Source organism: Gadus morhua, chromosome 13 (assembly GCF_902167405.1).
Source record: "Gadus morhua chromosome 13, gadMor3.0, whole genome shotgun sequence".
Lineage (NCBI taxonomy): Eukaryota > Metazoa > Chordata > Actinopteri > Gadiformes > Gadidae > Gadus > Gadus morhua.
The window spans coordinates 8,725,736-8,737,821 of record NC_044060.1 but is presented as its reverse complement, the minus strand read 5'-3'; the positions used below and the strand labels follow the sequence as shown (position 1 = coordinate 8,737,821).

Genomic DNA, 12,086 nt, shown 5'->3' with positions numbered 1-12,086 from the left:
CACACACACACACACACACACACACACACACACACACGCACACATGCGCACGCACACATGGCATATACACGTACACACAAACAGTTTTGAACCGGCATTAAAAAGTGTTCTTTGTAGAGCCGCTCTGCCTGTTCCTGGGGCAAACAGAACGAAAGGATGGTTTGAGACTGACAATATGACTCAAAGGAAAATAATAATAACAATAATAATAATAATAATAATAAAATAATAATAATATATATAATATGATACAACTTTAAACAACTTTTTCTTTTGGTGTCATGCAATCGTCACGTTTCAAAGTCAAAACCTTCCAGCCGTCTGATCTTGAATACTTGCATCTCTGAGCCCATCCGCTCTATTTTGATCAATCACCCAGGATATTGTTTTCATTTCTTGTATGACTTACCACACGGTGTTCCCATCACTCAGCCCGCAGTGGTTCTGGCTCCCTTCTCCCATCATGACATGAACAGCACTGTCTCCAACCCCCCCCCCCCCCCCCCCCCCCCCCCCCCCCTAGAAAATGAAGTCGTCTGTGGCGGCGGAAGCGGTGCGAGAGATGAACCCCAGTGTGAACATCACAGCCCACCAGAACCGGCTGGATCCGGAGAGCGAGCGCGTCTACGATAGGTCCTTCTTCAGGGGTCTGGATGGCGTGGTCGCAGCCCTGGACAACGTGGAGGCCAGTGAGTGGTGAAATACAGCCGACACTAAACCCGAATAAGGCTTTGGAGTGGTGCAGCCTCAGAAACATACATCATGGATTCAAAAAGCATGCTACATGTGTGTGCATGCATGCAGATCCAGTAAATATCTGTATAATATGCATCCTGCAAATTTTTCTATATTATTTTATCCACCTTTACGTCAGGTGTCTGCCTGTATGCGTGTGTTTGTGTATGTGTGTGTGTGTGTTTGCCTGTGTGTTTGTGTTTGGGTGTGTATTTGTGTGTGTGCCTGTGTGTGTGTATGTTTGTGTGTGTGTTTTCACTGTTTGTTTGCATGTGTGTGTGTGGATGTGTGTGGATGTTTGTGTGGGTGTGTGTGTGTGTGTGTGTTTGTGAGTGGATGTGTGTGGATGTTTGTGTGTGTGTGTGTGTGTGTGTGTGTGTGTGTGTGTGTGTGTGTGTGTGTGTGTGTGTGTGTGTGTGTGTGTGTGTGCATGCGTGCGTGCGTGCGTGCGTGCGTGCGTGCGTGTGTGTGTGTGTGTGTGTGTGTATGTGTTTGTACCAGAAGAACGTGGTATAGCCCTACTCTAAATGAACATTGCACAGTGAAAGGTCCTGCAGCATGCTGTGTTTGTGTGAGCAGGGGTCCATCTGGACAAACTCTGTGTGCTGCACCAGAGGCCCATGCTGGAGGGCGGGACCCTAGGGACCAAGGGCCACACTCTAGTGGTGGTCCCACATCTGACCGAGTCCTACGGACAGCCCAAGGCCGATACCGAGGGGGCCATCCCACTGTGTACGCTGAAGAACTTCCCTCACCGTATCGAACACACTCTGCAGGTGAGCGATCCACAGCCACTGTGATGCTGGGTCATTGGAGGGCCTAGCAGAATCACACCCGTCTTTGTTTCACACATTTACCTCATTGTTTTCCAATGTTGTTTATTTCATGTGTTAATTTGATGGACTCCTGTATTAAATACAGGAATTGATCTAATGTGTGGTACATGAGTGTAACGGAGCTGACTTGTAATTCCGTTCCAGTGGGCCAGAGACCAGTTTGAGGGGTGGTTCAAACACGTGCCGGAAAATGTCAATCTCTTTCTGAGGTAATCGTTACAAAGGCTTTCTGTTTATCCTCTTCATATCTGAGCTGATTTATTATGGAAGCATAAAGTCCAGCCTTGTTTTTAGGTTTCTTTCCTTAGATTAGTTTATGATGATGTGGTTGCAATTTTCCATGCTATTCAGAAATTGATGATGATGGTGAGGGGTGGTGATTATTATGATGATGATGATGATGATGATGATGATGATGATGATGATGATGATGATGATGATGATGTAGGCGGTCATGAATAATGATGATGAGGGTGGTGATGATGGTGGTGATGATGATTATGAGGGTGGTGATGATGATGGTGGTGATGATGATGATGATGGTGGTGATGATGATGAGGGTGGTGATGATGGTGATGATGATGGTGGTGATGATGATGATGAGGGTGGTGATGATGGTGATGATGATGATGGTGGTGATGATGAGGGTGGTGATGATGGTGGTGATGATGAGTGGGGTGGTGATCAATGATGAGCAGGATGGAGTGGATGGTAAGGATGAGGATTTTAATTTTTAATTTTTTGATATATCCTGTGCCGTTCTCCTTCATTAGTTTATTAATTCGTAGCCCCGCCAGGATTGTCTGCTATGGCAGGCTGCCAGTCATTCATTGATAGTACTGAACCACTGTGATGTTGATTCCATTATATTATCGCTTTCCATGAATTACTTGAGACGATTTTTCTTTTTAAACAAATCAAGTTTATTGAGATAATTCAATAATCATTGCATTACTAATCATCATGTATGAGATGAGTTCAAACCCTCAGCAGAGTCAGTCGTTCTCCAGCTGTCTGGAGATATTGGCCTGCGAGGCTCTGTAATCCAGTTACACTCAGGGAGAGAATCAGCCTTGGGGGCTCTTAAACAATTGTTTGGTCTTAGTGAGATTTCATAGAACCAAACGTAACGGAGCCCACTTGGCATTGCATGCATGTGCTCCTAGAGAACAGAGTGTGCACAGAGTGTAATAGCAAAGCTTAGCCAACACATGCATCACACATGTATCCGGAGCTCATTCAACGTCGTAGTTATTGGTGTAGGACTGGGGAAAAGGATGTGCATAGTGATTGTGTTACCGACATCATCCAGCTGTGGCCATGTTTAATGTCTATAGGCCCAGCGGCAACAGTAAAGGAACTCTCCTCCACACAATGTACAGCTGAAGGCCAAACTGACCTTGATATGGAAACACAGCCTTCGATAGAGAAGGTCGTCTGCAGGGCCAAAGGGAGGATCCGGTGGGATGTTTACACACAAACGACCCTGAGATGATAACTTATCACTTCCACCCCCCCCCCCCCCCCCCTTCGCATCCGTGACTTTGGCTCTTGTCCTTATTATAATTAAGATTTTGCCCTCCGCCCGTCAATCCATTCCACGAGGGTCGTGTGCTGTGGTTCCTTTTTGTCCGCGCTGAACAAAAAGCCGTCGCTAACGGGCCGCTCCTCTCCGTGCCCCCCAGGGACCCGGGCTTCGTAGAGCGGACACTGGGCCGTGGTGAGGCCGAGGCGCTGGAGGTCCTGGGGGGGGTCTTTGGAGCCCTCAGGGACGGAGGAGCCCAGGGTCACCGGCCCACCTGCTGGGAAGACTGCGTGCACTGGGCGCGCTGTCGGTGGGAGAGCCTGTTCAGCAATGAGCTACGACAGCTCCTGCACTGTTTCCCCGCTGATCAGGTAACGACACGTAGAGCGTCAGACGAGGCCGAGGAGAGTGACGGTTCTCACAGCTGTCGTTGGTTTAATGTGACACAAGGATAGCTTGACATATTGGCGTTAGGCCATGGAATGTTCCACATTATATGTTCACAGCATTAAAAGAACAAATAAACATCAAGGTTCATGCTCGAATCATGCTCGAAAACATGACTTAGATGTCTTCTTCGTAACATTTGTCTGGAATGCAGTTATTCAAGTCTTTTCATAGCTGACACCATTTTAAAACACATATCTTAGAGCTGCCATCAGCAATTTTTGCTCGACCCAATAAGTTTGGATTAAATTGGGTTTTGATTGAATCTCATGGTTCACCTTACTTATTTGGATAACTGGCAATAAGTATCAATCTGAATGCATGACCACATTAGGGGTCAATCAAACCACAATGTCACTAGAACAGACTGGGGCGAGCAACAACATGCTTTTAATAAGTCTCTCCCTCCTTTGCATCGCTAGAATAGGAAAAGCAATCTCCAGAATGCAGTATGTAAAGGTGTATAATGCAGCAGGGTGATGTCAAACATTGCTTGGGCATCTGTGACGGGGAGGTAGAATCAATATCCAATCAGAGACTCTGTTACCCCAGTACCCCCCGCCAGAGCTAGAGCTAAGGTAACAGACATTCCTCCAACTGACACGGCTTTCATTTCATTTCATTTTTTTCCATCCAGGGTGAGTTAAAACCCTCTGGGTATCAGCGAGACCAACAGAGGAAATGTATCTTTCCCATTATGCATATTTTCTAGGAAAACATCTGCTGCTTATATGCTGTAGACGAGTCGAGGCTTCCAAAAAAACGTTCCACTCTTTTATTGGCCCAATAATTGAGTGATAGAGATATGTTATGCATTCTGAACCCCCAAGACATTTGGATGGATGGAAATAAAACACACGCACGCATGCATGCAGACCTACACAAATACCTACACACACACACACACACATCGCCACACACAAACACACACACACACACACACACACACACACACATCGCCACACACAAACACACACACACACACACACACACACACACACACACACACACACACACACACACACACACACACACACACACACACACACACACACACACACACACGCACAAGCACACACACACACACACACCCACGCACACACACACAAGCACACACAAACACCCCCAAAACACCCCCCCACACACACACATCGGCAGTTGTAGTGGCAGTTGTTTCTTCTCATTTCTCAGTTCCTCTATTCCTCTCCCACTGGTTTCGGTGGTGTCTCATGGAGTGGCGGAGAGGAAGTGCGTTAACGTTGGCGTGTCACCACGTCGGTGACGCTTTCGGATGTCTTTCTGGTTCACAAAACACGTCGATACTACCGTAACATGGATCACATGGTCAGGGAAAGACGCCGTCTAGAGAAGAGACCGAGGGGAGTTGCTAGGTTACTCCACATGATCAAAGGTTCGAGGCAGATGGGTAGAAGCTTGTTTCCACTCGCTCTGATTGCATCACGGAATGGCGTGCGTGTCTGGAGATGCTAACAAGAATGAAAGCAGGGAAATTAGGAGGGTGTTTTATAACCCTCACCTGCTCATCACACTTCTCCTGTTGATGCGAGGCTGGCTGCACTTTTACTGTCCGTTAGTTTCAACAACAGTGGACATTCTTCCACCTGAGGACTTCCCCTCTCTCATGGGTTAAGTGTGGCCTTAGATGCTTTATAGTCACGGCTTTACGGACCAGAAAACCCCCCGTGCCCCACCCCTAAGCCAACATAGGCTTATCTGCAAACACATGAGTACTGTAATGATACCCTGGCTCCAAAGGACCCCCCCCCCCCCCCCCCGACTCTCAACCACCCGTTCAGAGAGACAAACACGCAGTGGGGGACACACACACAAACACACAGGCACTTCCAAACCACAGGGTCAGACACACACAAACACACACACAAACACACACGCACACACACACACACACACACACACACACACACACACACACACACACACACACACACACACACACACACATACACACACACACACACACACACATACACACACACACACACACACACACACAGAGGCACTTTCAAACCACAGGGTCAAACTGGGCAACATCAGGGCTCCAGGCCTCTTTGTTCCCTTATCAGACCAACAAAGTGTCTGATAACCAGCTCTAACTGGCCTCTTCCGTCCCGATGGATCAGATCCCATGCTTAGTACACGCTTAGCACACACACTGTGTATGACACGCTTTTCGTGAGCGTAGTTGTGTGCGGGTGCCACGCCGCCGGTCCGACGCAGGGTTAATCGCGCTCATGCGCTTTAGCATGACGTGCATTATCCGAGCGAGCTGCCTTTCATTTAGTCGAGGAATGCTGGAAATGTGGGAAATAGAGTGACTCGGGACCGCCGAGTTGGTGTGACCACCGCTGTCTGTGTGTGTGTGTGTCTGTGTGTGTGTGTGTGTGTGTGTGTGTGTGTGTGTGTGTGTGTGTGTGTTTTTGTGTGTGTGTGTGTGTGTGTGTGTGTGTCAGTGTTGCAGATGTGTGAGAATTGGCGTGCTTGTTTCTTCAGCTTGTGACCCCTGATGAAGAGAATCCCCATCTGCTTCTCCTTAGCTCACCACATCAGGGCTGCCCTTCTGGTCGGGGACCAAGCGGTGCCCGCGCCCACTGACCTTTGACCAAAAGAAAGTGAGTTCCATCGAGTTCTGTTTTTCAATCCATTGAAACCCCCGCATGGATTCATTGTTCCAGGATCCGTTGTGTGTGTGCTGTGATCGCAGGAGCCCCACATGCAGTACATCGTGGCGGCCGCTAACCTCTACGCGCACATCTATGGGATCGCCGGGACAAGGGACTGCGCTGCCATCAGAGTGACTCTGAGGGACACCCCCGTGCCCGCCTTCGTGCCCTCCTCCAGGCTCTCCGACAGGCCCATCACGGAGGAGGACCAGGAGCGGGGGATCACTGACGACGGTGAGTCTTGGCGTTGGCGTAACTGCTCGCGTCTCCTCACAAGCCTCCTCCGAGACCGGTGAGCCCTCTAAAGGACTGATTATGGTTCGACGCTGACGCAGCGCAAGGGGTTTTTAACGGACCCATTATGTCCTTTCGGACCCTCCTCGCGTCCACCACAGGGCCCTGACCTAAGTGGCTACGCCTCCCAAAAAATGTATTTGGCGACGCAACCGCAAGGAGTGTGATTGATCAGCTCGCCAAAACCCGAACCTCGGGTGTTAGTTTGCACCAAAGCGTCTGCGTGGTCATTGCGTCGACGTGGAACCACAATCAGCTCTTACGGTGTTTCCCTGTCCTCGCTGCAACAGGCAAGGCCCGACTAGAGCAGCTGACAGAGGCGCTGCGTTCCCTGGCGCTGGAAGGCCCCGCGATGCACATGCACCCTGTGGAGTTTGAGAAGGTAAGCAGACGGATCCTCTTCTGCACACACCGCACATTTCAGACACCACAGAGACACAGCGACGACCGGACCTCCGGGGACCGGCGGTCACGCTCCGCTGTGCCGGGGCCCTCAAGCTGTTTTTTGGGCTGTTTTTTCTTTGGGTTTTTGGGTTTCTCTGTGACCCAAATCTGTGTTTGGCCCTCCAACCGATTTCTGTGAACAAAGCTTGCCTGTCTGTGTTCTGTGCTCTCTCTGTCTCGACGTCAAACATCAGGAGGGACTTTTTTAGTTTTTTAAAGTGCGCATCCTTTTTGGGGGGGAAATAGTGCTATAAAGAACCATTGTGCGTAGTAAACAGTGTGGTCAGTGTGGTTCCATTCGTTTTTTTGTACTGAGCAGTTGAAGCCTCACGGCTCCCACGTGGTCCAGGAACCAGAGCGAGAAACCAAGGGGTTGCTGGCGCTTGAGACGCAGTGGAAATATCCCAGTTCACCAGTTGCTTGTTTATCTGCAAGTTGTACCTTGTGTACCTTCACTCACCTACTTGTCCCAGAAGTTCTGCTTAAACTTAGAAGGACCGCTGGCTCCTAGATGACTCACCTACCAAACAGTCAAACGTGTAGTGAATACAAAGACAAGTGAAGACAAGCGAACGAAAACAAAAGAAGAAAAGAGAAGCAGCACACTAAATAACCCATTCCTGTGAGCTCACGTTTTCTGTTGCCCACTGTCATTCATGTGTCCCCTTTCTGACTGGCATCTGGTGAATGTTATTGCACTCTGCTTTGGGGCACTTTGACGGCTCTGTGTACTGGTCTTTTGAAGAAGAATAGCCTGGAAGCAGATGACCCCCCCCCCCCCCCCCCCCCCCCCCCACCATAATGACATTACCTCTCACCTCGTACACTAACTCCACACAGCATCACCTTTGCACCACATCTCCCCTCGCTCCCAGCCTGCGTATGGTCACAAGCCCACCCTTCCACGTGAGTTTGATCCTAGGTAACCGCGAGGTTGCTAGTTCGATCTCCGGAGTGTCAAAGTGTCCCTGAGCAAGGCACCTGACCCGAACTGCTCCCGACGAGCTGGCTGTCGCCTTGCCTGGTCGACTCCGCCGTCGGTGTGTGAATGTGTGCATAAATGGGTGAATGTCAGGCAATATCGCAAAGCGCTTTGGATAAAAGCGCTTTGGATAAAAGCGCTATATAAATGCCGTCCATTTACCATTTATTATCCTCACATGACTTTTCAAACTCTCGGCGGACAATGCAGTGCGCCTTCATCATCGGGTGACGGCACCCGATGATGAAGGCGTATGAGGTAAGCCGGGCAAATATCATGTATCCCCCTTGGACACAAAGACCCCTCGCTCCCTCATCCCTAATCACGCTGCCTACCTGGCCTGGTCGTACCCCGGCGGGGTGGAATGTGCGTGGGTGGAATCCAGCGCTATCGGGTTGCGCGGCTGCGTCTTACCTCACACAGCGCCACCGCGCTCCGGCCCCTCCGACGGCCTGCCCTGCAGTGACAGTCACCCCGCCGATCTCTGAGGAGGCGCCATAGCGGAGGAGTGACCTCACCGTTCCAATCTGAAGTCGCTTCTAATCCGATGACCGAGTCTGTGTGTGTGTGTGTGTTTGTGTATATTGTGTGTATCGTGTGTGTGTGTGTGAGCGTGTGTCGGATGACCCAGTGACAAAAGGCTTAGATCTTCAAAGCTGGTGGAATCATAACTTTCAGTTTCAGTACATTTTCAAATGTTGTCTTTTTAACTAGTGGAGAAACCTAGTGGTCTAGCCACGATTTGCTGTTGGCAGACTTTAATTCTTTAACGCTATATATACCCTGTCTGTCCTAAGGGAAAATACACATTTATCATGATTTAATGTCAGAATGTGAGCATGGTGCCTGTGCTGAGGCCTGGCTTAAGGTTAGGGTCTGACCTGGTGTTCCCTGATTGTGTGTTCCCTCTATGAACAGGACGACGACAGTAACTTCCACATGGACTACATCACCGCCGCGTCCAACCTCCGAGCAGAGAACTACGACATCCCTCCAGCGGACCGCCTCCAGGTTTCAAACCCTAATCCCTCAAGGCCTCTCCACATATGAATCAGAAATAGGAATAGAAAAATCAATAAATTCACACATAACAAGAACTGAAAAGACACTTTTAAATCCTAAAAGCCTGGCCGAGAAACAGTACGACGTCACCAACGTGGGCCGACCGGTGGCCTTGGGCAAAGTCTCTCTGTGTGTGTGTGTGTGTGTGTGTGTGTGTGTGTGTGCTGCACACACCTGCCCTGAAGCCACACAGACGGCTGCCGCTCCTTTTGTTCCGTGTGCAGAACTAATCACAGCACTTTACCTGTCGCCTGGGAGCTGACACCTGAGCCCGGCCCGTACCCCCGCAGACTGGGGGCCGGCTGGCTGGGTGGGGGAGGGGGGGGACATGAGGGTGAAGTCGTGTGGGGGGCTCCGTGGAGGACAATGGGGCCACCCACCCCCCTCTCCCCTCCCTCCTTTGTAACCACGCGGGAGGATTTTGATCGTGTCGGCTCTGCTCGTGTATGAGCTCACCCTCTACGACGCTAGTAGCCCTAGGACCCCCCCCCCCACCGCATGCGACAACAACAAGTCTATCTTACATACAAAGAAGGGCTTTTCAAACCAATGTCATCTATTGTCTCTCTCTCTCTCTCTCTCTCTCTCTCTCTCTCTCTCTCTCTCTCTCTCTCTCTCTCTCTCTCTCTCTCTCTCTCTCTCTCTCTCTCTTTCTCTCTCTCTCTCTCTCTCTCTCTCTCTCTCTCTCTCTCTCTCTCTCTCTCTCTCTTTCTCTCTCTCTCTCTCTCTCTCTCTCTCTCTCTCTCTCTCCCTCTCTCTCTCTCTCTCTCTCTCTCTCTCTCTCTCTCTCTCTCTCTCTCTCTCTCTCTCTCTCTCTCTCTCTCTCCCTCTCCCTCTCCCTCTCCCTCTCCCTCTCCCTCTCTCTCTCTCTCTCTCTCTCTCTCTCTTTCTCTCTCTCTCCCTCTCTCCCTCTCCCTCTCCCTCTCCCTCTCTCTCTCTCTCTCTCTCTCTCTCTCTCTCTCTCTCTCTCTCTCTCTCTCTCTCTCTCTCTCTCTCTCTCTCCCTCTCTCCCCCCTCCCTCCCCTCCCCTCCCTACCAGAGTAAGCGCATCGCTGGGAGGATCATCCCGGCCATCGCGACCACCACGGCGGCGGTGGCCGGCCTGATGTGTCTGGAGCTGTACAAGCTGGTCCAGGGCCACCGGGAGGTCAGCTCCTACCGGGCATCCTTCCTCAACCTGGCCGTGGACTACTTCGTCCTGTCCTACCCCTCCAGCCCAGCCAGCTTCACTGTGAGTCAACGCTCTCTCCCCCCCCCCCCCCCCCCCCAGACCACCTCAGCATTTCAGTGGACTTTAATTTATTACATTTTGTTTATTCGAACTGATTTATGTCGGACTTTTGTAAACTGTGGCCACCCATAGTGCTTTCCAATTAGTCCCTCAAATTTCCCCCGTTCCTACACACGTTCATAAACCTGTCAACCATGTAAGGCAACAGCCCGCTCGTCGGGAGCAGTGAAACCTAAAGTTTATATTCAGCATTCAAATGATGCCTATCTGCCGTGCGTTGCGCAGCTCGGAAATGTTGAAGACCAGTGTGCAGAGTACGTAAACTGCCCGTCCACAGCCCTGTTTCAACAAACACTGTGCACTTAGCAAACGGTGCATCACCGCGATGATAAATCCCCCTTTAGGGTAAGTCGCCGGCGCTTAGCTAGGAGAGTTAGCTAGGAATGTTTTCTGAAACTCTGCTTGAGTATGTCCAACGGACGTTGCCCTGCGTCTTGGACGAATGGTGCATTCTTAAGCACTGGGTAAAACAACATAGAGGCCCACTTACCTTGAGAAGCCATATACGGACGAAATCTCTCTCCATTCATTCAAATTTGTGAAATCTGCATGGGGTCATCTCAATATTATTACTCTAAGTCTACTCATATTGTGTCCTTGAGTAATAGTTAAGCAGTCGAGCTTGACCTTATACTCGCTCAAAGACTGCTACTGTATAAACGGGCCCATAAAGTAAGCACTGCAAACACAGGCATAATTCAGTTAACTCCCCCCGCCGAGCCGCGGCCTTCCTCCCTGGAAACTTGTAAACCTGAGTCATGAATGAGTTTCTTCAGAGTACGGCCATACAGCTAAAAGGTCGACCTGTCGTGCGTAAGCCTTCTCCTAAAGTCTGTTTTGGTGCCAAGCTAAGGGGGGCAGGTAAACTCACACGCAACTGAAACCGACCGATCCAAAGCAACACACCAAGGCCCATATGATTCATACCGGAGACAAAGAGTCTTGTTCTGGATTGAAATAATAATCCTTGACGCCCAAATCTCCCTTTTGGCATTGAAGGGAAGTCCTCCTGGCCTTGTGGTCCACAGCGAACAGGTAGACTCTAGCAGCCGTGAACAAACATGCAGACGGGTGACATCCAGCCTTGAAAGGTGACCATCTGCGGAGGGTGCTGGGCTGATGGCCTGTCGTTATCAGGGGGAAACCTCGAGAGAGCTGGCCCTGCTGCCTCATCACTGACCCCCAGACACACCAGGGTCGAGTAGTAGTAGGGGGGGGTGGGGGGGGGGGGGGGGGGGTCCGCCTTCCCTGGGGATGTAATGGGGAAACCATGAAGTGGCTCGGAGACAGTAAAGCTCTGGTTACAGCTACGGTTACATGCAATAACGACCCCTACCACTACCCCCACCCCCACCACCACCACCACCCCATTCACCCACTCATGCAGCTGCATCAGAGGGTGAGGTGACGACAGAGGCAGCTGTGGCTGTCTGCGCCCCGCAGAAGGTCCACAGTGCATCCCCCCAAAAGGAAGATTAATGCACAACGCAATTCAGCGCCTGTAATGGAATCCCTCTTCTTCTGATCCCATTCTACTCCATCTTCTCTTTTTCCCCTTCCTCAACATCGTCTCGTCAGCGCGGCGTGGAAATGGTTAAGTCCTCATGCACACCGCAGCCTGAACATGCATCGCCACATGGGGTTTAGTCCGCTCACAGCAACAAACCAGGGGGCTGACGTTATTCTTTTCCCCAGACATCTACTCTTTCTATTGAGCTTTAACGGTTGTGGGTTGTGGTCTCTGTGTTTGAATTGAGTTGAGTGTAGC

At 50.5% G+C, this 12,086-nt stretch overlaps 1 protein-coding gene across 1 annotated transcript in view; it reads left to right on the top strand.

Annotated features, from left to right (window-relative positions):
• The window catches only part of uba7 (ubiquitin-like modifier activating enzyme 7), a 34,307-nt gene that overhangs the window by 5,580 nt on the left and 16,641 nt on the right, over positions 1-12,086 (top strand). The window contains exons 13-21 of the mRNA XM_030374513.1: positions 524-689; positions 1,315-1,511; positions 1,716-1,780; positions 3,257-3,467; positions 6,120-6,194; positions 6,287-6,479; positions 6,830-6,921; positions 8,884-8,976; positions 10,067-10,258. Coding sequence (XP_030230373.1) covers positions 524-689; positions 1,315-1,511; positions 1,716-1,780; positions 3,257-3,467; positions 6,120-6,194; positions 6,287-6,479; positions 6,830-6,921; positions 8,884-8,976; positions 10,067-10,258 — 1,284 coding nt within the window. The remainder of the gene's footprint in view (positions 1-523; positions 690-1,314; positions 1,512-1,715; positions 1,781-3,256; positions 3,468-6,119; positions 6,195-6,286; positions 6,480-6,829; positions 6,922-8,883; positions 8,977-10,066; positions 10,259-12,086) is intronic.